Below are 26,984 nucleotides of genomic sequence, written 5' to 3'. Positions count from 1 at the left end.
AATGTTTAAAGGATAGCGACTGCTTGGAGGAAGTTTTACGTCATCAACTTTCCATGCTCAAGTTTGAAACTATCGGCTCGTAAGTGCTATTTTCTGCGTTTATGTTTTGGAAAGAGCAGGTATGTAGCTGCTTCATCGGGATACTATCTGCTTGACAAATTCCCTGGAAGCGGGATGGAACTGTTATTGTTGTTATTATTGTTGTTCTTAATTTTGTTGTTGTTATTGTTGTTATTGTTATTGTCGTTAAGGTATTTATCAACATCCAGCGGGTTACAAGCGTACCTTAGCAAGCGCCTACCACCCTAGGACCTCCCGAAGGATACAGAGACGTGCAAAGCCGAGGACTTATCGGGATCGAGTTCAAGGTTGAACATTCTTGCTTGCTTCTTTCCATCCCGTCTTCCCCGTCTTCGATCTCGAATACTTTCTTTCTCTGCTAGAGAAAATGCTTTTAAGGTGGCTAGGAGACATATATTGAACCCAGGTCTCCATTCAATCAAGCCTTCGGGAACGGCTTGGGGTACAGTATTCACACCTCGTCTTTGGCGAATCGGTAAATCAAGCTATCAGAAGAGAGCTATGTATGTGTGTATATCATCAGCTACGAACAAGCCCGAGAACTAAGAATACATAGCACGCACAAGAGCGCCAACAAAAAAGACACCAGAACGTGAATAGTAGCTACGTACGACGGAATGAGCGAGGGGGTGTCCTGGAGATTTAAATTACTATACACGGACGGGCACGCGATCAGAAATAATACTGAAAGCGTATCTAGAACAAACCCAGAAGACTTATCAGAAAATCAAAGTTCTGAGGCCGCGACGTTGTGTTTTATACGAGCAAGAAGGATGGAGGACTACGTCTCTGCGTGGACTAGGTATAGAGGTCTTATTAGTATACTCAAGAGGCTAATGCAACGTCAGGGAGAAAACGAAATTGTGCTTAGTTAACGATAACATGGACAACGTCCTTTCATTCACAACAAGATTATTTTTGACAGCACATTTGGAACTTTCGCGGCGCAAATATATATGTATATTAGCGACTCTTTTATCATTGACCGCACGACTATATAGCGGTCGCGCCAAGGAAGTCCTGAGACTTTTGCCTACTTAGATAGGAATGAATGGTTTTCCAATGTGCGCAGCACGGTCAGGCCAGGATAGAGGACCACGCAAAGTGGGGGAACGAAGGATGATCATTATCTATAGAAGGAGGGAAGGCTATATAGCTACGGGGCATGAGCTAGCGGTTCCTGCTCCTATTTACTCCTCCCCCCCTGTGGATGAGCACCCGCGAACTGAGAGTTTCAGCTGAGGGTATCGTCCGGTACCTAATTATCGTTCGCCTACTGGAATTATATAAGTCAGGTTAAGGTTCCTCCCCGCAGCAAGTGTTAGCTTAGCCCCCCTTCTGGAAGACTTCCTATTCATAAGGTACCGATAAGATCACCCACCCCGTCTTGCTGGGTCGAAACTCGGTATAATCCCTCCTCCTTTTGAAAAAGGTATAGTGGCGGAGGCAAACCTTGCGGGTGAGAACGAACGAGCTAAGGATCTCATTTCTTCGATTTGCCTACCCAGAGACTGGCCCTGTTTTTTGCGATGAGCTGTGGGATGAAAGAATTTTGATTCTGTGGGCAGAAGCTTTACATTGGGGCCTGCACAGAAGAAGTGAAGGTTCAGCGTTAAAAATAATTAGATGGAAACAGAAGAAATGATAACGGGGAGTGTATCAACAGTGTTGTATTAAGAAGAATAACAGGTAATCAGTCGCCACTGCTTTGCTATATTATCGTTGGTTGACAGACTATAGCTGCTCTTAAGTTCGTCAGCGGTTTTGACTTGGGCGGCCCAGCTATCGTCATCTGGTTAGAGAGTCATATCTTCGCCACTTAGAGATAGTAATAAGGCACATTGAGCTGGACCTGGACCGCCATCATCCTGCGGAATGGTAACGCAGCTTCTGATTCCTTCCTCTCTCTTGAGTCCTAGATGGTGACGATCAATGCTTCCCGTTGTATGTCTTCCTTGATCCCGCCGACCATCGCGGCATTCACTAGAACGGTCCTCCTCTTTGAACCACCTCGATGGCCACCGAGTAGAGAAACCACCATCTTCCCCAAGCCCAGCCATGGTCCTCTGAGCCTGAGAGCCCGCTCATAAGCTCTCTCGAATCCGTCCCATAGAATCGTTCTCTTACCGTGCCCTGCGTGGATGTGTCCGAAAACATGTAACAGTGGTGGCTCTGCGCGAATCTCTTCAACCAGATAAGAACAGCCAAGTTTGTCGAGGTCGAGGTGATATTTGGGAGGGCCATGGGTGAGTAGAATGTCGGTATCTTCAGGGATAGCATCTTTCCAAATGTCTGTCCCGTCACGAGGGTACTGGAATGCCTAATTCCCGTGCTTCGGTGTCCAGGGGCTCCCCTAAATTTCCAGAGACCGGCCGTCGTGGAAATGGAGAGTAGTAGAAGAGTCTTGAAGGTAGATCAGGGAGCGTCAGTCCACAGACGCAACTTTATTTCCGTCGTCTCTAACTTCTTCGATGGATCTAGAAATAAATCGTGATTTCCGGCTATGACCACCTTGAACTTGTGAGGTTGTAAGTCGAGCCAATCTATTTGCTTTTGTAGCTCCACGACAGATCCAGACTGTGTGAAATCACCGGAGTGTAACAGAAGCTCTCCACCAGAAAGTTCTGGCTGCGTGTGGTGAGTTTCTGAAATGAAAACCACGGAAATTCCGTCCTTGGTTAATAAATGTTGCTGGTTCGAACCGAGAATAAAGTGCTTTCGCGACAAATGTGAGTGGCGACAACAGGAAACGCTCTGATTTACTCGGGCTACAACGGTCCAAGAGAACCTCGAGGCCAGCTTAACAACTGCGCATCTTTCCAAACATTATGTATGGTATTGAAGGGAAGAGGATCAAATCATTAGAAACAAATGTTTCTGATAGTTGAATATGCAATATGGCCGCTAGCGGTCACAACACTACTACATTTGGCCACTATAATGATTGCTACGGTTTGCCCATGTGACCAGTCATAAAAACAATTCGGGACGCATAGATTTGGTGTTAGTTACCAATAGCTGAATAGCGCCAAAAAGACACAATAACTGAAAACGCTTCTCCATTAGCTATTCTACTATATATAGAATCCTTAGTCAGCTCTCCTGACTAAGCCTTCTACTCCTGACATTTAGGCATCTTCAATTCCGATTAAAGCAATTATGAATGAACAGCGCCTATTTACTCTTGAATATCGATTCGAAATGTCTCTTCGCTCCCATCGTCACTTCCATTAAGAACTCCAGTAGAACGCAGCAGGTCTCCACCATCGCTATGACTTGTCCTCCGAAATTTTAAGCGAACATGATTCTTCTTGGATATATCTAAAAGGTACTCCGTGTTTAGCTCCCATGGTTTTTCCTTTGTCTCCCTTCGCAGCCTGCGCTCTTTGGTAGAAGGATACAATTTTGGGCGGGAATGATGCCGAATCCCGAGGCTCATGAAATGGATTGCTATTCGTATCAGACGCGGCTTGGAATCCATAGTATATACCATGATGCTCATGGCCAGTTTTCGTCCCGAGTGCCCAAGAAGTTCGACACATTGCGGAACTGGTCAGGCTCTGCCTCAACTGGGTTGCCTATGATGCAAGGTTGGGGGTCGAATTTGATAGGCGACCTGCATTTTCCTATTCGAAACTTCATACCTTTGTTTCTCAAAAGCCATAATGGCTAGCATTCTTTTACTAGCCGGTTTTAAAAAGACTTCTCAGACATCAAGGGGTCCTTCCAATAATAAATTTAAATTTCTCGCTTAATTCTGACTGTAAGCAAACCCCGCCTCTCGATTGTATTATCCGATATCAGACTTTTGCGCCGAGAAATTTTCAATACCCAGAAACAGCAATCTAAGCCCAATTAATTTATGAGCCGTTCATTCGATGCGTATTGATGATATAATTGGCTTTGTGCGAAGAATTTTACATGCTTAAGCGTAGGATCTAGCTAAAAGCTTTCCTAAAAAGAAAAAAAAAAAAAAGGAAATAGTTGCTATAATTCGATCCTTATTATGGTTACGGGTGTGGAAGTTTAAACAGGTTCACCTGGTATGGTTGCCAGAGCGTTACCCTAGCCATACCCAGGGATGGGGTCCGAAGCCTAAGTCAACGTGACAGCTTGCCTTAACTATATATTTAAACGACGAAAGGCTGTCCACAGCACTTAGACGAGCTGCAAAAGAGCTCTCTTTATGTGAAGTGATGAAACAGCTGTCATTACTTCACCAGTTGCAGAGAGAGTGTATCAGCCAATTTAATTATAAAATGGAGGAGGGAGCAAGGGAGAAAAAAAGGATTATTTTTACATACCGTTTTTCCAACCGTTAGAATTTCAATTGTTGAAGCTACTTATCTGAGTTTGCATGGACCAAGTAATACAAAAATCTCGCTTTTGTTTACCCGGATCCCGTGCCGAGCTTTTCGAGAGCCCGAAGACTGTCTGTCGTTCTACGATATAGTTAGACAGAGTCACGGAATACACTTCGGTAGGACCGAGTCAACAAACATGCCCAGACACAGCATGCTATCAACAAGGAGGAGAAGGATTTCTTAAAGAAGCTCCAAGACGACATCAGCAACTACGAGGAGACCAGCGAGCTCGATGTTCCTAACCCCGAAGAAGAGTAAGGACCCAGTGAAAGGATCATACATAAGAGAATAATGCTGATATATATCAATCGACTAGCTTCTACCAAGCAAAAAATCATGCACCCCTCTGAGCCAGCCAACCAAGAATCTCCGCCTGCCGATACCAGCAGAGGTGGAGAAGCTCTACTCGAGATTGTTGACAGTTGTTCGATAATCTGTATCAAAGTATGCCGGACAGGATGGAAGCTTATATCGCGGCTAAAGGCTAGCATACCAAGCATTAAGGTCCGTGCGCATTCGAATAATTAAGCTTAAAAATAGGAAGAATAAAGAGATCTAAGGAGTCGAATAATATTGGTTTTATTTGATTTGGATGTGTGATTATTGCGCAATTGAGAAGTGATGGCTGAATGTCTAAAGTTGATTTTGATGTTCTCGCTTAAGTGGCCAACAGCAGTTGCCTAGTACTGTATCAATCCACTCCACGGGGACTCAAAGGTGAGCTACGAAAACAGGAGGAGTGGGCAATTGTAATACTAACTGTTTTCAGGGTTCTGCAGAGCACGAGACCAAGTTCGTCACTTTCGATATCGAGAGCACCGACACCACAAGCCGTGAGCATACTAAGCAGGGTGAGCCAAGATCAGGCATTGAAGGTCCCCAAGACTTGCTCGGCGGCGGCGACGACGAGCCAGGCACAACTACTGGCGATGCTGAGGTTCTGGTCGGCGACAATAAGAGCCGCAGATTCAAATCCAAGCTAGAGGTAAGCTTCACCAAGTCCACCATCCATAGATACACCTATAACAACTAACACACACCACCAAAACCAGCACCAGCACCAGCACCAACATCAAGCATCCCCAAGACGACAGAATTCTTCCTCACGCCAAGAAATCCACACTTTCTACCGATACCGATAGCCCTGCTACCAACCATCCCCAAGACGAGCAGCCCACCCAAGCCGATCAATCGCCCAGCCCACCCAAGTCAAGTCAACTCCTTCCCGACCCAGAGATTCGCAAAGACAACGACCCTCGACCCTGCCAATATCCGAGGCTGAGGCGACACGAGAGATTGGGGGGGGACTGTGCGGCTGTCTCACGTTGCGTGTTTGGAATGGCATCCGGGAAAAAAGCGGGTGATACCTACGGTATTTTGGCTGGGCACACACAGACACACACACACACTCTATCTCTGCAAGAATATTGCTCCTCGTAGTTGATATGGATGGCGTTTCCTGTTTGAGATATGTACCCGGGTGCGAATAGCCTATTCTTTGTTTTCTTTCTCTTCTTCCGATTTATATATATATATATATATCTATATATATGTATTTTGGAGGCAGAGCGCAGGACAGGAGGGTCATCAAAGGCCGTACTTTACTTAAGAACTGAATACAAACACTGCGTATTTCTTTTTTTGGGGGGGGGGGGGGGAAATGGGAAGCGTAAGAGGGAGTAGGAAGAGCTGGTTTTGATAGGTCTCTCTCAGTGGTAGAGGAGCAAAATTATCAGGTAAGATAAGATAAGATAAGCACTGGCTTGTCCCTGATGTCTCGACAGAGGCATTGTTGATAATACTGGGAGACCAGGAAGCATACGAGTGGTTCTAGAGGTACGGGAGGAGAGCGAATTCTTCAATGGTATTTTATATATGATGCTGGATATGTTCGGGATATCAGGTGGCGCTGGTGAATACCACGTTCTCGTTACCGACCACGGTCTGCAGCCAAGAGTTAGTACCTGTCCAGCGCTGGAGCCGATGCGTGTCACTTACTGTAAGGACATTTTGACTGATTCCCGTAACATTTCCGCTCGGGTTCGTGCCGATGATGTTGGAGTAGCCGTTCATTACCAACTGGATACCGGAAACGAAGCCTTGTCCATCGAAACCGCAGTGCCCTCCTCCATTCGGCGTGTTGTCGACGGTCTGTAGGGCCCCGATCTGGTCAGCTGAAAGGCCGGCGTCGGTAGCCAGCTTTTCGTACGCCATGACGGATTGCGGGATGGAGCCTTGCAGCAGAGACAGCTCGTCCTTGGTGCTCTGGAAGTGGATCTTCATGTTGGAGATCAGATTGGCGCTGTCTACAACGGCAACTTGGGGAGCCATCCCCCCACAGTTCAGAACGACGCCGGTCTTGTACATGGCACCGTAGGCCGGGACGAAGTACCCAGACATGAGGAGCGAGCCGCCGGAGACGCCCGTGAAGTAGACATTTCCAGGATCAAACGAAACGTCCTGGGCCATCTGGGTTTGAATCAGAGTGTTCACGGCGGCAGCGTGCGCGACACCATCCGTCCGTTGAAGACCGCTGCCCCCACCCCAGAACATCTTCGTGTTTGGAGCCAATACGACCACGCCCATCTTGTTGTCCTGGACCGCTTGATTGGGAAAGTCGAAGAAGGATTGTCCGCCATCGCCATGGAGAAGAACATTGACTCCCATTGTGCCATTCCCCGTAGCTGTGCCTCCGGGAACGCCCGACGCGGCAGTAAATTGATTTGCTGGGGCACTGATCTTGTATCGAATGTTCAGGCCGCTATGGTGGTCATGTTAGAATCCATTTCCAGATTCCCCGAGGGATCGGACTTACTTGATCTGGACTGACTTGTCCAATATCATCGAGCCGTCGGTCGCCTGAGTAATTGTAGTAGGTACAGCTACTCCATTACTACCATCTGAGGCCCCAGCATTACCGTTTTTCTTCGGCAACGACTCGACGGGTAGGGCGAACAAAGCAAGAAGAGCGAAACAAAAGAGACGGATCCACGATTCCTGCATTATGAAAAAAAAAAAAAAAAAATAGAGAGTCAAGCAACGCGAGTATCGAATCTACCGACAGCAAAGCAAAGAATAAAATTAGCGAAGAATAAAATAAACAAAGATAAAAAGACAATCAAGAATCAGAATCGCTGGCAGAAGAACGGAGACCCGGTTGATGGGACGAAGGCCCTTATAGCCTGGTTGAATAAGCTTCGCGCTTCCAAGAAGTCTTGAAGCATCCAAGCTTTGTCAAACCGCCAAGGCCGTTTCTCTTCGATCCATTTCTGGGGGAGATCATGGGCGAGCGCACTGGTGCGGGAGCTTCCGTTTGACTTGGCAAGGAGAGAGCTGGTTTGACAGTTGGCCCAGGCTTCTACAGGAGTATCTTGTGCGAGAAAGTCATTTGGTATCCATAGCATCAATGTACAATTGCCACTACATATTATGGCCGTCGTAGGTGAAGATCTGGAAATTGTAAAGAAGAGGGCAGTAGGTCAAGTCGTCAAGTAGCGTAAGCGAGCATTGGCACAGCTTTAGTATCATATATATCACGTGGTATCTTTCTTATCATCGAGCTCGAACGCAATGGGACTACGCCTCTCCGTAATATATTTCACTCAAGGGCGGTTTGAAAAAATTAGTTTGGCCAATTGATCCAACTTCTTCAGAAAGTTGCTACTTTTCCAAACGCACAAACGGCTGGCTGCATATTTGCAATACCTTTCCATCAAGCTTAACAGCTGGCCGTATCGGGACTAGCTATGTCGACCGTATTCATTTAGAAGTCCATTGCGATTATGATTAACGGGTTCTTGGATGTTGTAAAAAAAAATATGTATGAAAATAAGAAAATAGCGACTTAATCAAGAGGCCAACTTCGTGCGGAGTAGTTGCCACTTCACGCCTGCGACTGCAATTGCGTTTGCCAAACGAACGTCTTCCAGGGATCGGAATCAGTTTGATTCTAAATGCATACTAATTATAAACCAGCTCGTAACCGGTCTCCGGGAAGTTTCCTTTCCTTTTCGCTAATGCGCAGCAGCTGCTATTTGAAATCAACTTCTTCGAAAAAGTAGAGATCACGCCTGGTCTGTCAAAAGCCCTCCTACATATAGGTAAAGGAATGGCAAGCTTCAGCTTGTAGCAGTGGACCAAAATGTCACGAAAATTATGGAGTCCTTCCATATCACGTGTATCTCGCATCAAGGGGAGAGAAAAAAAAAACCATGCGTTACCCGATGTCTCGCATCGAGGGGCCGAGACTACCTAGGTTACCTTCCCGTTGCAACGAGTCAGGATCATGAATCTCTATCTATGCATAGGAGCTCGTATGTGGGCATCTAGGCCTTTCAGAGCATCATCGTTCAAGCATCAAACCTACAGAAATCAATCGCTATCTTAACACTCAATATCGCAGCCTTGATCGATGAGGGAAAATGATCGATGAGGGGGAAAACGTAAGGAACGCGCGGATGACGGCGAGAAGGGAGGGAAGCGGCTTCGAGAAATAACCAGTCTTCAAAATGAAAACGTTAATAGTGATACGCAGCACTACGGATAGAGAAGGATCGAAGACGACGCTTCGAGAATGGAAATGGTCGAATTTCACATGGCTACCATGAGAATGGTAAGAAAGAAATCTCCAGAATGATAGCGACAAAGAAACGGTGGGTAACAGATGTGGAGAAGTAATAGAGGGTTGCTTGCAAGGTTGGTTGATGATTGATCTCTAGGAAGCTGAATGCAACGTAGGGTTACCGGTCTATCTTCCTCTACTGGTAGTCTGTGCACCTTAGTAGCCTAGTGATGATCCAAGGCCACACAATAACAACGTCATCAAAGAAAAATTCGAAAATAAAGTCTCATTCAGAAACACATTTTATATAATTTTTTTTTTTTGGACGGAGATCATTTTTTTTAAAAAAAGAGCGTATTGTTCCGACATGCCAAACGGAATGCATATACAATTATATTCATGGGGGAAAAAAAAAGAAGAGAAAAATCAGTCTCATTCGTTCCTTCCAGATTCAGAACCTCGTCATCCATTACTTCGTTATCCATTTCCCATTTCCCGTTTCCCATTTTCCATTATTCGTTTCCCATTTTCCATTACCCATTTCCCATTTCCCAGTACCCATAACTTCATGATACAATACTCGTTATCCATTTCCCATTACCTCCACCACCATCACCATCATCTGCCCCTTGTAAAACAGAATCAGAAACCTCGGCCATCAGATCGAAGCAAGAAAGCCTGTAGCAGAAGAAGAAGAAGAAGAAGAATCAGTAAAAAGGGTTCCCTGGCCCGGAAAGGAGAGGAGAGGAGGCATAGCTTACATCGTTCCGAAGGTGACGGCGTTCAGCACCGAAGCGATCCACCATATCATTAAGTGATCCCTTAGCTGCGACGAGAAAGTACCGAGTTAGAATGATGTGCCCACCTCAGTCACGTCAAGGGTGAGGAAGAGGTTCGGTCCAACTTACATGTGCGCGTCAGGTATACCTGGCACCCGACGCAGAGTCTCAACGGGCAGGAATCGCATCCGTAGACCGCCAGCTCGGTACAGATCATACAGTGCTTCCAGCGACCGTCGTGGACCTCCACGCCATTCTCGATTCTGCCCAGCCCCTGATACATCAGGTGTCCCGTCGCCAATCCGAGGACCTGGTTCAGCGGGGTGAAGGCGGTGTGGTGGTGGTGATTCATGATGAAGGTCTTGAGTTCCTTGCAGTACGTGCAGATTTTGGCCTTGGTGAAATCGACTTGGCGATATGGGAATCCGCGGCAGAAGTTGGGGCCCTTGGATCCAAAGTATGCTGCGGGAGCTTGTTGGAGGTTGACGGCGCGGGCGGATGGAGCTCCTCCTCCCATGTCAGAGTTGGGGGTGGTAGGTGGCATGCGGTCACCCAATGTCTTGTGATGTGGCTCGTGGACACCAGGGATGGGACTTTGAGGACGATTAGGCATTGTGAAAGTCATATCATAAGTCGCATTACCGGCTGGACCAGCAGTGCTCGAGAGGGGAGGATATTGCGAGGGAAAATTGACAGTAGGGCCCATGTCAGGAACACGTTGGGGACTCCTATTTCTCATGGGGCCCATATCAGGAAGAGGTTGAAGAATCATGTTTCCCATGAGAGTATTTGGGGTCGGAGCTGAGCGGTTCTTGATGGGAGCGGCCTTTGTAGGAGGTTTCGCAGCCTGGATCGCATCATGACCAGACTGGAGAGGGGCTTGAGCTCCATTCGGGTCTCGAGACATGGCCAGGGCCATGCGATGAGCCTTGATCCTCTCCGTTCTCCTCTCGCTACGCATCTCGTTCAGGGCCTCCTGATGGAACTTTTGCTCTTCGCCCGATGTCGGCAAAGGTGGTACGATGCTCTGAGCGCTGTTATCCTGATCTGTCGCCCGTTGCCCCCCGCTCGATCGACCAGGAAGTTCGCGAGCTTGCCATTGCCACAATTCCTGAGCAGCCGTGTTAGGTGCATAGGAACAGTCATTGCAGAATCCCGCGGATGCCTCGATTGGAAGCCAAACCCTCGTATTATTAATGCCAGAAGGGCTTTCGAAGAAGCAAAAGTCGCAGAGCCCCAAGTCTTCCTTGTCTCGCAATCGGACTCGTCTCCGGCCTGGACCGAAAGGTTGTGGATCCGGCTCCCGAGAACCAACGATAGACAGCATGTTCAAGGCGATAGCCAAATTTTTTGGGGGCTGTGATGGTTGCAGTTGGGGTTGGGGCTGCGATTGCGGTTGCAGTTGGGGTTGCGACTGCGGTTGCGGTTGGGGTTGGGGTTGCAATTGCGATTGGGTGTTGAGAACTTCATCCAGCAGCTCATTATCTTTTGCGTCCTGGATACGTTCAAGATTAAGGGTTAGAGAATGAGTAAGACGGAGTCTCTCTTTCTCTTCATCGGTCTGATCGGGCTTATCTGTCAAAACTGCTAAACGAGTTGCCGCCAACGTAAGGGCATCCTTTGAAGGCTTTCGCCATATCGGAAGACGGTATGCACGATCGTTGCGCAGGTGTGAGGGGTCGACTGTTTTGTCCTCCTCCTCCTCCTCCTCCTCCTCCACCTCTCGGTCCAGGGGGGGGGGAGCTGGATGGATGATTCTGAAGCCAAAGCCCGACTCAGCCTGAGCTTGCACGGGACCAGGGGATTGGGACGGGACATCTCGATTCGCCTCCTGGTGCGCCAGGAGCTGGTCGATACTAGGATAGTAATAATCATCGTCTTCGAATGCTAGGAAATCTTCGAAATTTACGGACTCTTCAGATTCTTGAGCCTCCGGAGGAGCCATCTGGTTCGCCATGTGATCCTCGCGAGGGGAGAGCTGGTCGATGTTAGGAAGGGGAAAGCCATCATCTCCGAATCCTTGAGCCTCCGGATGCGCCATCTGGTTCGCCATCTGATCCTCACGAGGAGAGAGCTGGTCGATGTTAGGAAGGTGAAACTCGTCATCATCATTCTCTTCGAATCCTCGATACTCCGGATTCGCCGCCTCATACTCCGCGAGAGCCTCAGTAAAGTAACCAGGATCATTTCCGAATTCTCGGCCCTTCGGATGCGCCGCCTCATACGCCGCGAAGGCATCAGCAAAGAAGCCAGGGTCATCATCTCTCCAGTCAATTTCGGGCTCTGCCGCCTCCTCCTTCTCCTCCTCCTCCTCCGGCTGTGGAATTAGGACTGTTGGTTGGAGTGAGGCTTGGGGTTGAGGCTGTTGGAACTGTTGAGAAGGTTTCGAAGGTCGAGAAGCTTCAGCAACTTGTAGAGGAGGGCAGCTGGCAGAGCTCACCTGCCTAGTAGACGGTAAGGTGCCTGGCGCATCGATCTTGAGATTCTCCATGATCGCTGGTAGTTGTGGTGTTGATGTAGATGTGGACGTGGGTAGGAGCGGTTCCTGCTCAAAGGCAGTCGACTGCTCGGAAGGATTGACAGTGGGAGGAGGGACGAGGGCGGGAGGGAGAGCAACAGCCACAGCGACCTGGTTGCGATGATGATCAGCCACAGGAGCAGGACGGAACTTCAACCCGTCCTCGTAGTCACCGTCGCTGTCGTCCTCTGATTGGTCAATCAAGAAAGAGCTAGCTGCTCGCCGCTTTTGCTTCCGGTTCTGCTTCCGAGAACGAGTCGGAGTCCGAGAAATGGGATTCCGAGAAATGGGATTCTCAGAAATAGAAGGCGCGGGGCCACTCGCAGGCGGCAGAGCAGCAGCGGCATCTGTTCGAGCTTGAGGATTGCCATTGCTATTGTTGCTGCCGTTGCCAGTGCCAGTGCCAGTGGCCAGCTCTCCCTCGCACCCCGACTCGCTCTCCTGGTCTTCATCCTCATCCTCAACTGCAGTAGTAGCAGCGGCTGCCAGGCGTCTGATTTGCTCTTGGGCCTTCGCCGCGGCGCGGCGCTGGGGCGCCATGGTCGGAGTTGATGGATGAGTTGGAGTGGTCGAAGAGGTCGAAGGTTGATGAAGTTCGGTGCGTGTCCGAAGAAGGTCGAGGGTGGAGATCGGAAAGGGGAAGGGTGTGTGGTAGCTCGCTTTGTTAGCGTGCTTTGCTAGCTTTGTTTACATCGCCGATAAGTCCGATAGGCGACGGCACGTTCACATAAGGTGAGCCCCTAAAACCATACTCAAGGCAAATAGAAGCAGCTCAATAAAGGTGACCAATCAGATTACGAGTGCATACGGACATCAAGGAGCGAAAGCAAAGCAAGTGTCAATGGAAGCAAGATGACCACCAGAAAGCGCAAGCATATAAAAAAGGGGCCAGGAGATCGTAAAGCTCTTCATATTCCGTCGTCATCGCTTGGGGTATACTACAATAACCGTTTCAAAACCCTTCTTCGCCCATATATCTCGTCAGTCATTGTAGAGCTCCCGTTCAGTGCCCCGATCCCGAGACCTGAGCATCTTCAATGCTCTTCATGCTCTCCTCGATCGCCTTCCTCAAAGCCTCCTCGTCAGCTTTACTCATCGGCTCATTATCGTGTTCCTGTGCTGCAGGAATGTCTTTCTGTTTGGCTTCAACCGCCTTTTTATGCTCCTCTTCTAGGAGACTCTGCTTCTTTACGTAATCTAATACAATTTCCTCTTCCGTCTTAGCCCTTGCCGAGTCTTCTTTACTGTTCTGCAGAGCGAGTTTCAACTCACTGTCCTCATCAAATTGGGGAGCCTCGTGCTTGGACATCTGGATGGCGAGCTTGAGATCCTCGTCTTCAGCATCATGGTCTGGTGAGGCATGTGACAAACTGGCTTGAATCGCTTTCTCCAAGGCAGCCTGATATTCAGCCTCATCTTCAGTTACGGTGATCGGCTGGCTCGTGTCCCCCTCGGGATGCGAATTTAGCCTACCAGCTGACAAGATGCTGGCTTGGATTGCCCTATTGAGAGCTTCCTGGTTCGTCCAGGGCCAGGTCGAGCCTTGCGCGCTCTGTAGCTCCCGGACACTCGCGCGAATAGCACGCTCAATCGTCATATCCTCTTCAACGTTACCGCAAGAGGTCGCGGCCACTGACTCACGAATTGCGTGTTCGAATTGTTCATTCTGATCTGTATCTGGCTGCTGGATGGCCATGGGAGTGGTCTGTTCGGCACGAGGCTTGTGACTCTGGCTGGTGTCTCGGCGACAGGAAGGGCAATGTTTGTAGCCGGATGCTCCCTCTTCGAATATCTTGCGACGGGCTTTGCGGTCTTCATGGAGCTTCTTTCTTTCATCGAAGGTCATGTGTCGAGTCTGCATAAATCCTTTAGGCGTGAGACATCTGCATTCTTCGCCATCCAGCGGCCCTGTTTCTTGAAGCTTCATCTTCGCGCTCTGATACTCGTCTTTGTGCTCGCGCCATCGGGTTATGATGTCGGCACGTTCAGCAGGCGTTGATGCTTGGGCGTCTTCGTAACCTTGGGCAGTACGCGCTGAGATGATGTAGTTCAGAACACTGGATCCGAACAGTTTTCGAACCTCTCTGTGAATCCCCATGAATGTGTAGCCCGGAATTCCCCAGATAGCTGATAAAGTTAACAATAGATTCCAGTAGAACAAGCAAAACTGGGTAAATACCTGCGCCTGGCTTGAGGATGAGCCCTCCAATACCCTTTCCCATCCCCTTGACAAGACCGACAGCACCTTCTTTCTCGGCACCTTTGAGAGGTTGTGTTACCAAGCCTGTAATCCCATCGAACAATCCATATCCGAATTCCTGTTGCTTGTCAGTATGGCATGTTCAAGAGTATGGGCGAGGCCAGTTACCTTTCCGGCAGCCTTCAGTCCACTCTGGAAGTCGGTGACCTTCTCTTGGGGGCGCACGGTGTCATCTCCGTAAAGCTTTGGCGCATTGTGGAAGCCGCGTGCAATTCCCAGTGTGAAATCCATAGGTGACTTCAAGCCAGCGCCTACGATTCGAGATATTCCCTTTCCGGCTCGAGTGGCGTTCTCCAGTGTTAGCTTGCTAGGATCAAATTCCTCTGTTTCTCTGCGATGGTGGCCGAACGGCGAGCTGGATCGCGAGTCCGGACTACAGTCCTTGGAATTGGATCGCGACAGTGGACAAGCTTGAACCCTCGAAAACGATCGAGAGCCTTTCCTCGAGAGCGTCCCTTGGAGGGCTTGCTTTAGCGAGCTTCCGCCGGATGTTGCGCTAGTCAGAGGGGTGCCAGCTCTTGGAGCATCAGTCAAGGACTGCGTGGCGCTTTCGCCAGAGGTCTTCGTGGTCGTAGTCGTTGTCAGGGTAGATCCATGCCGCGAGTTTCTATCGTTTCCGCTTGGTGTCTTTTGCAAGCCCATATCGACTTGCGTATGAGACTGCTTTTCGGATTCGGATGCTGAAGATGTATCTAAGCTGGAGCTGGGCTCTGTCCCTTTTGGGACGGTAGCGCTATTCACATCTACTGTCTCTGCTCGCTTCAGATTCGCCTTCTTGACTGTCCGAAAGATTTCGATGGGAAAATCCGCGACACCCATTCCAAGACTGGCAATGGTCCCCAAGAGAGCAGATGCACCGCCTGAAATAGGATCCCAGGGACCTTCCTCTGTCTCGTATTCTCGTGGACGATACCTGCGCGTATTAGCATCTGTTCGGCTTCATGCGCCAGTACTTCTTACAGCTTCAGGTGCCCAAAGTCAACCAGTCCTTCACTTGCAAGAATGTTTGCGGCCAGAGCACTGAGGCGAGTCTGGGTACGCTTGACTCGCCACACTGCAACTCTGCTAGGCGCAAGAGAGCATCGTAATTGATCAACATCCAGCATATCGTGAAAGGCCTTTCCACCAGTCTCGCAACCTTTCTCTTGCTTGATCTTCGCCCCCAGATCTTTTGCTCTCTCCAAAGTTTCTGGTTTGAGAGCTTCGGTAATGGCTGCAGCTAACTTATCGGAGGTAAGCTGCTTGTATGGGATCGGGACTGGTCCTGCTCCTGCACGAGCAACCATTGCACCCCAGAAGGGTTGGTCGCCGAAGAAGGGGACAACCACGGTAGGCTTGCCAGTGGAAATGCCAGCAGCCGTAGTGCCAGCTCCTCCATGATGAACAACGGCTGAGACATGCTGGAACAGCCAATCGTGGGGTACATTACCAAGCATAAAAACTCCTTCGGGTATCCCTAGAGCATCGGCCCCGAGCCCGCCCCAGCCTTTGGACACCAGAGCTCTGATACCAGCTTTCTTCACCGCGTCGAATATGAGCTTAGTCATTGCATCTGGGTCGTCAACTACAATTGATCCAAATCCGATGTAGACTGGTGGTGGCCCAGCAGCAAGGTACGCAACAAGTTCTGGTTCAGGTGTAAAGGAAGAAGCTAGCGACAAGAAGTAGAATCCTGATATCGTAATATGCTGTGCCCAATCTTTTGGCTTTGGAATAAGCGCAGGTGACCTGCTGGCCGTCAGTGTATTGCTATTGCGATTTACAGCCCGTTCCACTTACCAACAGTATGTATATGGCACTCGGAGGCGACTCAGCATACCCGGAGCCCAAATCAGACTAATCGGGTCTAGACCCAGAGCTCGCTCTCTGAAACGATTGATGACATCTCCAAGACCCTGCCATGTCATCATCTCTACTAAAGCATATGACACGAAGTTTGTCATGTTTACATCTGCGTTGGAAGACTGAATGTTGGCGAGGGGGTGAGGGAATTGTTGTGTGGGGGACCAGGGCATACTACATGTTATCAGCAATCAGGAAAAATTCGGATATGGAAAGAAGAGAGCGTACGTGAACATCATGTGGAGGGGTATGCCCATTTTCTCAGCGATATGGACATGAGCAAAACTCGGCGGATTGGCGATGATAGCATCGGCAATAAAAGGTCGGTCACCTGGGCTTGCATCCATGTTGATACCAGCATCGACGCCAAAGTCGGCAGTACTGGATGTGTTAGGAGGAGCGCCGAGACCATCCCCAGCCTCGATACATGATCTCCAGCAGCCCAACACAATTTCCTCCATTCCTTTTCTTCTCTTGCCAACATCGCCACTCTTCAACGAGTCGAGCCCGGGCATCAGTCCCGGGTTCTTGACCATGAAAGCCATCAGCTCAGAAGGGTCACCCCCAATGCTGAAGAACTCGAGCCTATTTTCTTCGACGAAGCCCTTGAAAGTTGGATGTGTTGCGAGTCGGACACGGTGACCGTAGGTGTCTTTTAGTGTCTTTCCGAGGGCTAGAAATGGCTGTACATCTCCTCTGGACCCAACTACATGCATGACCACATTAAGTTTTGGGGGCGGGGTTTGACCGGGCAGCCCCCCAAGCGCCGGCGGAATATATCCGGGTGGTAAAGGATGTTCCTTTTCGTGCGCAACCAATGACAGTTGATTCCTCAGCGCAGGTACAAGTAGATCTGATAGCTTGCGTGTCTTCTGATTGATGTTGATGTTTACTCGACCATCGTCTGTTACCTTTGCCTTCGTATCGAAGCCATCCTGACTAAGTTCCAGCTGGTCTTGGTCTTCGCCATACTCTGGGGGGTCTTCCGTCGGGACTTGGGGGTGGTGTGGTCTACGAATTAGGAAGTGAAGTATTAGCAGCTGTGATAGCGTTGACATCGCGTCGCGTCGCAGACTCACTTCGAAGCGGCTCCTCTGTTTGATTGAAGGCTATGAGTACTGGGTTGTGTACTAGATCTTGAGAATTTCGGTCTGTGTATCATTGAAGCCAGTCTTGATATTGACTCTGGCTCGTCGTCTTCAAAACTGCCAGCAATAGCAGCTTCTGCCTGTGCAATGACTGAGGAGGGCACTGCGCTATCTGCCTCTTGACCTTTGCCCTTGTTGCCCGGATTTGTAGCCATGGCTATCTTTTGGCTGCCGACTGGTATTATGCACAAGGCCGGATGATCTCCAGCTTCAGGTCACTGAACTTGTGTCTGTGTTCTGTCGGAGGAAGATTCAGAGCTCGAGCTGGAGCATAGCTGGTGGTTTATCACGCGGCCAAAGACGTCGTCTCTCGTGACTAACCCGATATATTCCTGATCTATGTATTCATCAGCGTACAGGTAGCGAACGCCGTGCGGGAAAGGATTTTAATCAGGGATTCTTAGATGAGCTCAAAGAAGAGGGAAGGTGAAAGAAAAGATCAATGAAAATGAAGATAAAGGATCGGAAGTCGGGGATAGGCAGATGGGCAGATGGAGGGGTGGTGCAGGGGTGCAGTCGAGCAGGGAATCGTGGTTACTTACTTAATCACAGGGTCTTGCCTATCAAAGTTTGGCTGTCGTGGTCTCAGTCGACCGTTATCCTCTAAAGCTTCTTTTGACGACCAACATTAATGACGACGCTTATATTATATTTTATATATACATAAGGTAGATATATATACTACACCCACTCGTACGCCAACGCCCTTTATCATTCTAGATCCTACCGACCTATCCAGCAGTAAGTAAGGTCTGGATGCAGGCTGCTGCCTTATTCGTGATAGCAGACTACTACACTTTTACAATACCGTACTGCATGCACTCCTCCGCCATTACTGCAAACACCATGGAAGAAAGCTGCAGAATGGATCGAAAGGATGGGCTGGGCTGGGCTTAACAGACGTCAAAATAGACGTACGTATGTGGCTTTCCGAGGTGTGGCTGATACCAGATTTAATAATATACTATCCCGAATGTGGCAGGTAAATAAGACTTCTAACCCGGGACACTTAAGAGCTTATACACATCAAGCTTTAGATAGAAATATACTCTGGAATTCCGTATACATATCCCCGATCATGATCACCCCTCGTAGCGCCATCCAAACCTTCATCTTCCGTATCTCATGCTATTCCTCATAATCAAATCTCGTAGATAATATCCCTCTCTTTGTTTAATCTAGATTCCGAAATCAACAGTATCGTAACTCACTCGCCCTTTCGCATCTCCTCTTTCCCTTCTCGCTTCCATTCCTACACACAAAAAAAAATTCACATTTACTTTATCGAAGCCATACCCTCGTCTACTTCCATCAACTGCGAGGAATGGCATGGTGGTTTAGTGGCTATGAGCCGCTGGCCGCTTCCAAGTACACCTGTTGATAACGAAAAACCTATTCAATTAGGTTTGTAAACTGGAACCTCATACCATCATACCTATGAATTGAGCTTCCACTTGAGTTTTGCCAAAATTTCTAATTTTTTGTATTCTTTTTTTTTCTCCTTTTTTTAAGGGGGCGGGGTTGTTGTTGTTGTTGTTGTTGTTGTTATATTCATTAACGTCAGGCGGGTGGAAGGCTGCCTGCCTGCCGCCCTAGGACCTCCCATGGGGTACGGCGACGTGCTAAGCACAGGAAATATAGAATTAGGTTTGTAAACTGGAACCTCATACCATCATACATGTGAATTGAGCTTCCACTTGAGTTTTACTGAAACTTTTAACTTTTTTTATATTCTTTTTTTGGAACGCGCGGTCGGGGGAAGGGGAGTTGTTGTTGTTATTGTATTTACTAATATCGAGCGGGCGGCAAGCAAGCCTTCGGACCTCCCACGGGGTTCGACGACGTGATAAGTACAGGAATTATATATAAAGTACTATCTGGTCGAAAGTAACCCACGTTGGAGAAAAGCTCTCTTTCAGATAGGCCCCGGTCTAGGCTTTTAAACTTGTGATGGCACACTTGGGCTTGCCTGTTTGGTTTTGTTGCCTTGCTGGAAGACCTTTCTCTTGGTGATTTATTTTATTCCTAAAGGGAAGACGCATTTGAGGGCAGCTTGGCTGGTACAACGTGAATTGCTTTCTAAGGCCGTCTTGTGTATAACTCTTTAGCTTACCACGTCGCCGTACCCTGTTGGAGGTCCTAGGGCGGCAGGTTTCGCCTGCTATCCTCCCGACGCAAATCAATACTACTACTACTACTACTTTACTATCACTGCAGAAGCCATGGAAGAAAGCTGCCGAATGTCTCGAAAGGATAAGCTGGGTTAAGATGACAGACGTTAAACCAACGTAGATATATAGCCTTCCAAGACATGGCTGATACTAAAGCCTAATATACCATCCCGCACATAATAAGCAAACAAGATTTCCAAGCCGGCACTCATCAGGCTCACACACATCCAGCTTTGAAAAGAAATACATATACGTGTCCCCGATCGTGATCACCCCTCGTAGGAATCCAGAAATGTATGCTATGCTCCATATCTTAGAGATGCGTATGGGTGTAGGTGTGGGTGGAAATGGAAATGGAAGCGGAAACGCTAATGCCAATGCTGGGCTGGCTGCGGGCGAGAGGTCCGGCTCCGCAGATGATGATAGAGAGGTCGGTGTTGTGAGAAAGACAGACGTGTTAGGCCGGGGAGGTTGCGTGGCAGTGATAGATGTGTAAAAGGGACGACGGGGATCTCGAGCTTTGCAGACTTGGAATAGAGAGATTTCTATACATGGAAGATTGAAAGACAGAAGTCAAGGAGGAGGAGGAGGAGGAGGAGGAGGAGGAAGGGCACTTTACTCATGGTAGGTGAGGAGGCTAGGCCCGGTCTAGTTTGGTCTAGTGGATATGACTCCCGCGCCTGGAACGGAGATCTGGATAGAGTTGAAGAGCTGCAGAACAGATCTGAATGGGGGTGTTCTAGGTAGGTGGAGTTACTCTAGGTAGGTATGTGTTTGGTTTTGTTATTCCTGACTACCAACTCCTGCAGACACCATAACTCTATCGAATCTAGATTCTAAAATCAGCAGTATCGAAACTCAATCTCGTAATACACTCACTCACCCCTTCGCTTTCCTTCTTCTATAAAGTGGGGAAAAAAAAATTCTATCTGCTTTATAGCAGCCAACTCCTCTCTTACTTCCATCAACAGCGAGGAATGGCATGGTGGTTTAGTGGCTATGAGCCGCTGGCCGCTTCCAAGTACACCTGTTTGATAACAACGAAAAACCTATTCAGTTAGGTTTGTAGACTGGAACCTCTTAATCCCACTCCCATGGATTTGAGTTTCCAGTTGAGTTTTGCTAAAATTCTGTAACAAAAAAATTCATTTTTTTTTTTTTTTTTTTTTTAAAAAAAAAAAAGAAGGGGGGAGGGAGGGGGGAGTCTTTTTGATTCTATAGTTGATTACTGTGAAGTACTGTATTATACGGCATACATTCTTCCGCCATTGCTAGAAAAGCTATATAAGAAAGCTACCGAATGGATCGAGGGGAAGAGGATGGGCCGGGCTGGGCTGGATTAGGTTGACAGACGTCACAACAAGCGTACGTATATAGCATTTCAAGATATATTTGTAGCTGATACCAGATCTCACAATATACTATCAGGTGGCACCGACCACTTGGGAGAGGTATATATGCTCACGTTGCTCTGAGCTTCCCCGAACAAAAACAACTATCTTGCTCCATTCTCTCCTTACTTCATTGTCTGGTGACCTACGCAGGGATCGAAGCTGCAATCTCTTGATTCGCAGTCAAGGCGTTAACAAAACAAAACGAACAAGACGAACCAGACGAACAATACCAACAGCACCACCAACACCGCAGTCCAAGAAAACACCCCCAACGCCAGTCTCCCATCAGCAAACACCACCCAAAACCAACAGCACACAACTACATTTTCCAACCCATCATTGCCCACCGAAACAACCAGAAGCTTTTCTAAGCTTCTCCAAGCTTCTCTCCACATCAACTCGAACTCTGTCCAGGGCAATGCAGCCACGAGGGCTCCTTCCCTCGCAAGCCCGAGTCACCTGCCCACTAAAATCAACCCAACCAATGACCAAGGAAGGAACGGAACAGCCCCACCCCACATTCCTGACTCAGCTTCCTCCTCAGACTCCGGAATAACATACTAACAATACCAACAGCACCTGCAACACTTCCACTTATTACCACTTCCGCTACCACTACCATTCTCACCTTCACAACACCACCCCTCGCTCTCCACTGCATCAATTCTCTTTAGAACGGAACGAAATTCACGGTCCAGACTGGGAGACGAACTTCTATCCAGAACGTACCCATGGATGATAAGATCTATTACATCGCCGTCACAATGGTCGGATAGTGACACCCAATCCCAACCCTCCAGTACCCGCCCCATCAGTCAGATCTATCCAGCGTATCCAAGAACCCAGACAGGACAGAAACCCTCCCATCTCACAGCAGAACGCCCCTTCTTCCCAGCCACAGAGACAGAGTGGGTACCAAGGAAACAACTGGAGACCCAACTATCAGAGCGGATACGGCAACAACTCAGCCGGATACACCAACTCCCAGACGCAGAACAATTCGAACATTCCCAGAAAAACCGGATACAAACTACCTTGCTCTCATTCTATCATTACCTCATTGTCGGGCCCTGATATGGAAGGTTACGTAGAACGTGCTGGTTGGTTGGGGGTAGGAAGAATCAGCCGAGGTCATGTGATATCCCTCTTACGGATGCATGTACTCTCGGCCTTGTATTATAGTTCGTCCTCTCCTCGTCTTTCTTCTACAATACCTCGCGAACGGTTAGATAGTACTAGCATACTATTCCACTCTAACCGTAATAGTTTCAGACCAGAGATAGATTATTCGCAGACCGATCCCCGCGCAAAAGACCGTCCCTTGACCGTCTTACGGTATGGTCGTCCCCGTTTCAACTTTATCGCTATACTTCTTTCAAAATTAAACTTGATTCTTCAAGATGATCTGGTAATCATCTCAACTAACATACGGTTAACATATAAGAGCTTTTTTTTTGGGTCCTTTAAGAAGACCGTTTCCAATTATAATTTGATAGATCCGTGCCAAGATATTTCGCAGTATCGCTACCACGTTACGCACGTCAACGCTTTCGTCGATTGCATGTTAGGATCGATCGATTCAGTGAGATTTTACTGATGTATCGCATGCATGCATGCTTTCGAATATTTAGGCACTGAAGTGGGTCGGGGGGGGGGGGGGGGGGGGGGGGGGGGGAAGGGAGAGGGGAGGGGAAGGGAAAGGGGAGGGGAGAGCAAAGGCGAAAGAAAGGATGCAAGAGACCGGGAGATAATACGGAGCAAGCAATCACGCTATTTACTCATCAATCAACATCAGCTCTTGACTAGAGGGTAGGGTAAGAAGGGTCCCGATCCGATCCGCTCCGGTCCGGTCCGGTCCGGTCTTTTTATTATTAAAAAAAAAAAAAAAATGGGAAAGGAAAGGGAAAGGGAAAGGGAAAAAAAATAAGAAAAAAAGGAAAAAAAACCCCTTGATACAAGACGGACTCAATCGATTCAAAACCCTTCCTTCCCTCTTCAGCCGCGGCCTGCGATCCAGATCACTTACTGTAACCAACCAATTATCTTAATTATCTGTCTACTTTATAAACACAATCAATCACACTTTAAGTCTTATGGTAATAACGGATAGCTTATCTACTTATTAATTTATTTTTAAAGCTAAAGCTAACGCTAAAGCTGAAGCTAAAGCTAAGCAACGACCTTTTCTTGAAATTCTTAGAAAGGAAGAGAATTAGATGGTTTGTTTGGAGAGGGGCGGCTGGATTGTGAACTGTGAACTGTGAACTGTAAACTGTAAACTGTAAACTGTAAACCGTTTGGATAGGTACTTTACTACCTTTTTTCTTTATCCGTTTTACTTACTCGCTGTTGAAGGACAAAGGACAAAGTATAAAGTACGCACGGCTTTGTCCCAAGCCACGACTACTGCGAAGCGAAGGGCTTGTTGGAGAGTGTAGAGTGTAGAGTATAAAGATAAAAGTTTCGAAGAGGGAGAAGAAGAGAAAGGTAGATAGATAGATAGATAGATAGATAGATAGATAGATACTTTGTGGTGTGCTGTGTTGTGCTGTGGTGTGCTGTATTATGTTATACTTTATTGTATTGTTTTGTATTGTATTATATTTTTGTATTGTATTATATATACGTAAATACCTACGTACATACCGTATATACATATCTTTTATAATACCGACCGGTAGATCAATTAATTAATCAATTAATCACCAATCCCAATCATTCTTCCTTTTTCTTCTTCTTCGTCGTCGTCGGGGGGGGGGGGGGGGGGGGGGGAGGTAGAAAAGGTATGCTATGTATGGTATGCTATGTATGGTATGCTTGGTATGTATATAAGTATGTTATCTTATTTTTTATTTTATTTTATTTTATTTTCTTTCGCTTTATTATTACTATTAAACCCCTTACAAGTAACAATACAGCTCCAGCAATTCCACTTCGTTCATATTACGAAAAAGAAAGGAAAAGAAAAGAAAAAAAAAAAAAGAGAGGGATCTCGAAATCAGCAATTTCGAAAAAAAACGAAAAAAAAACTCCTGTGTTAAATAGACTCTTTTCATTCATTCTTCTTTCCTTCCTTTCCAAATCCAAGTCCCCCTCCCTTCCCCTCCTCCCATCCCCACTTCCATCCCCCCCCATCCCCCCCAAAAAAATTCACCTCTCCCTCATACAACCCCACCCCCCTCCCCCACCCATCAACAGCGAGGAATGGCATGGTGGTTTAGTGGCTATGAGCCTGCTGGCCGCTTCCAAGTACACCTGTTTGATAAAAACCCCCAACGACAAAACCTATTCAGTTAGGTTTGTAGACTGGAACCTCTTAATCCCGCTTCCCATGGATTTGAGCTTCCAGTTGAGTTTTGTTGGATTTTTGGATTTTTGTTTGTTTTTTGAATTTTTTGAATTTTTAATTTTATTTTTTTGGGATGGGGGGAGGGGGATTCGATATCTGATGGTGGTGGTGGGAGTTGGTGGTGACTTCACTTACGATTTTAGCTATATTTATATATATATATGCCCGTATGAGTTCCATGCAGCAAAATCTTGCTTCCCTTGGTTTACTTACTTACAGCCCTGGCTGGCACTTCAGTTCTCCACAGTCGGATCTACCTCCCAACCTACGTAACTTCGTAACTGATCCCATCCCAGACACCGATTCATTCAAACAACGAGCATCGCGGGAACCTATATTCTACATGATTCGAGCCAAGTAAGTAATCAGCACACACTTCATCCACGTCTCCTTCCTCACCGATCGATTTAGAGAAGGAGCAACTCACGATCGAACAAGCTCTCCCGAAAGTCCTCCTCCCGGACGTAGCAAAAGTCCGTCGTCAGATACCAGTACTGCTCGGCACGGTCCATCGTCGTCGACGAGTCGTTGGAGGTGGCGTAGCACTGCATCCACACGACGGCGTCGAGCGGGTACCGCGTCTCGACCGCTGACGTCGACGCCGTCGCCGAGTGGCACGCGGCAGAGTCGGCTCCCACGGTGATGTTGATCAGATACCTCTTGTGCAGCGCCGACTCTGAGCCTGCTGCTTCTGCGAGCGGCAGCTCCGGGATCGGAGTTGGGGCGCGGGCCGGGGAGTGTCGTCTGTCTCTGACGGTACTCGTGGACGACGACACGGGTTCGGGCATGGGTTCGTTGGCTGGGGCGGCGGCAGAGGAGGCTGCTACTCCTGCCGTGTTGTCGGTCTGGCGGACTTGCACGAAGCCGATGGGGCCGCAGTTGTCAAGGACGGTTCTGTTGGCGGGCTCGGTCAGGTGGAGCTCGTTGACGTAGCAGTTGTCAGTGGTCTTGAGCCAGGTGCTGGGACGTTTCTCGTCAGACTTTCTTTCTTTTCGTTCCCTCAGGATGTATCCATTCCACCTGGGAGGGTTTAATGACGCGGATGGGAACGGTTCTTACGTGTCGCCGATGACGGCTTCTCCATCGGCCGTCCAGCACGTAACTGTTACGTTTGTTCCGGGCCTCAAGTACTTGATAGTCTCGCATGAGGCGTTGTCGGGGCAGATGTTACACTCGGCGTCGTACTTCACGGTTGCGTTGTCATATGTGAGAAGCAGCTCTTCGGATGCGGAGCCACAGTATGAGAGTGCAGTCTGGTCTATCACAGGAGCCAGCCAGCCAGTCAGTCAGTCAGTCAGTCAGTCATCTCCGCGCATATCCTCGCATACAGAGAGATGGGACTCACAATCAACAGGTGAGATATCCATCAAGTCATACTCGGTAACGTAGCAATCGTCCGAAGTTCTCAACCACGTCCTATTCTTGCTTTAGCACTTGCACGCAAAGCGTTCAGAGACAGCCTGTCGCTGCGAGAACGATGAAGAAGCTCAACATACGTATCTCCGTCAATCTCAGCACCAGTCGTCCAACACACAAGCGAGACCTGGGTATCATACTCGTAGAACGCCTTATTCGTACACAGCGAATACGGACAGGTCTTGCACTCGGTCTCAACACTCTGCTCCAACGTATTATTGATTGGCGGTTTGAACGCGGCGTCGACGCCCAGGGACGCCACGGCAAGCAAGATGGACGTCGGGAGACCGATATTGATATATGACGATGCCATCTTGAAAACTCGAGATCGATACAGACCACGAGTAGGTAAACAGCAGCAAACCAACGTCGAACCAAGCTCGAATCGAGAGATAGAACAGACCAAGTATCCCAAGAAGATGGAGACCGTGAGCCGTATTTGTTATGTAGGTGACATTCTGCATCACATGATTCACACCCGACGATCATCGCATGCGGGCTGACGTCTCAGTACATTTGGCTTGTAAGTATTGCTTTAGATCTACATGATCCTGATACTGCCTACCATCAGTCTGACCTACGCCCCCTCCTCCTCCTTTTCTTAAAGCCCATATCGAAGCTAAAACTAAACCCCCTATTCATTATTAATCATCCAAAAAAAAAAAAAAAAAAAAAAAAAAAAAAACTTCTAATCCTCATCCACAACAAGCTATCTATTCATCCCAAAATCAATCATCCCCCGACCAACACTACAACCGGTCTATAGGCTCGTACTTACCGAACCCCTCCTCAATCAACCCCTTCAACATCACCTATCAAACTATCAAATATCAAACACCAAAACGAAGGCTCCTATCTCCTATGCCCCCGTAGCCAACATCCATCTATCCATCTATCCATTCACTTCCTCACCTACTTCCTCACTTCCTCACTTCCTCACTTCCTCACTTCCTCACTTCCTCACTTCCTCACTTCCTCACTTCCTCACTTCCTCACTTCCTCACTTCCTCACTTCCTCACTCACTCACTTCCTGACCTACCGACGTACCATATCAAGATCCAGACGATAGAAACAACGGAATGCCGAAATCGGCGGGGCTG

The 26,984-nt window shown here is 48.1% G+C and overlaps 5 protein-coding genes across 5 annotated transcripts; 1 reads left to right on the top strand and 4 right to left on the bottom strand.

Annotated features, from left to right (window-relative positions):
* Positions 1–4,781: 4,781 nt before the first annotated feature.
* On the top strand, positions 4,782–5,478 carry L3040_007425 (uncharacterized protein; the record flags this gene model as incomplete). Its single annotated transcript, XM_066154860.1, has 2 exons — positions 4,782–4,889; positions 5,215–5,478. 2 exons carry the CDS (start codon positions 4,782–4,784, stop codon positions 5,476–5,478), a joined length of 372 nt encoding a protein of 123 aa, XP_066010750.1.
* Positions 5,479–6,344: 866 nt separating this feature from the next.
* On the bottom strand, positions 6,345–7,289 carry L3040_007424 (uncharacterized protein; the record flags this gene model as incomplete). The annotated part of the gene is made up of 3 exons (XM_007291375.2): positions 6,345–6,389; positions 6,444–7,206; positions 7,261–7,289. The coding sequence occupies 3 exons, from the start codon at positions 7,287–7,289 to the stop codon at positions 6,345–6,347; spliced, it is 837 nt and encodes a 278-aa protein (XP_007291437.2).
* A 2,587-nt stretch (positions 7,290–9,876) lies between these two features.
* L3040_007423 (uncharacterized protein) lies at positions 9,877–12,843 on the bottom strand (the record flags this gene model as incomplete). Its single annotated transcript, XM_007291376.2, has 1 exon — positions 9,877–12,843. One exon carries the CDS (start codon positions 12,841–12,843, stop codon positions 9,877–9,879), a length of 2,967 nt encoding a protein of 988 aa, XP_007291438.2.
* A 463-nt stretch (positions 12,844–13,306) lies between these two features.
* On the bottom strand, positions 13,307–17,708 carry L3040_007422 (uncharacterized protein; the record flags this gene model as incomplete). The annotated part of the gene is made up of 7 exons (XM_007291377.1): positions 13,307–14,430; positions 14,483–14,621; positions 14,672–15,476; positions 15,524–16,291; positions 16,343–16,579; positions 16,634–17,416; positions 17,485–17,708. 7 exons carry the CDS (start codon positions 17,706–17,708, stop codon positions 13,307–13,309), a joined length of 4,080 nt encoding a protein of 1,359 aa, XP_007291439.1.
* Positions 17,709–24,771: 7,063 nt separating this feature from the next.
* Positions 24,772–26,196, bottom strand: L3040_007421 (uncharacterized protein; the record flags this gene model as incomplete). The annotated part of the gene is made up of 5 exons (XM_066154859.1): positions 24,772–24,806; positions 24,895–25,427; positions 25,527–25,725; positions 25,813–25,883; positions 25,964–26,196. The coding sequence occupies 5 exons, from the start codon at positions 26,194–26,196 to the stop codon at positions 24,772–24,774; spliced, it is 1,071 nt and encodes a 356-aa protein (XP_066010749.1).
* Between the last annotated feature and the right edge of the window lie 788 nt (positions 26,197–26,984).

The sequence above is a fragment of the Drepanopeziza brunnea genome (assembly GCF_022702325.1).
Source record: "Drepanopeziza brunnea f. sp. 'multigermtubi' strain 214-2 chromosome Unknown ctg13, whole genome shotgun sequence".
Classification (NCBI taxonomy): Eukaryota; Fungi; Ascomycota; class Leotiomycetes; order Helotiales; family Drepanopezizaceae; genus Drepanopeziza; species Drepanopeziza brunnea.
The sequence above is the reverse complement of the archived record's forward strand: the minus strand, read 5'-3'. Positions and strand labels throughout refer to the sequence as shown.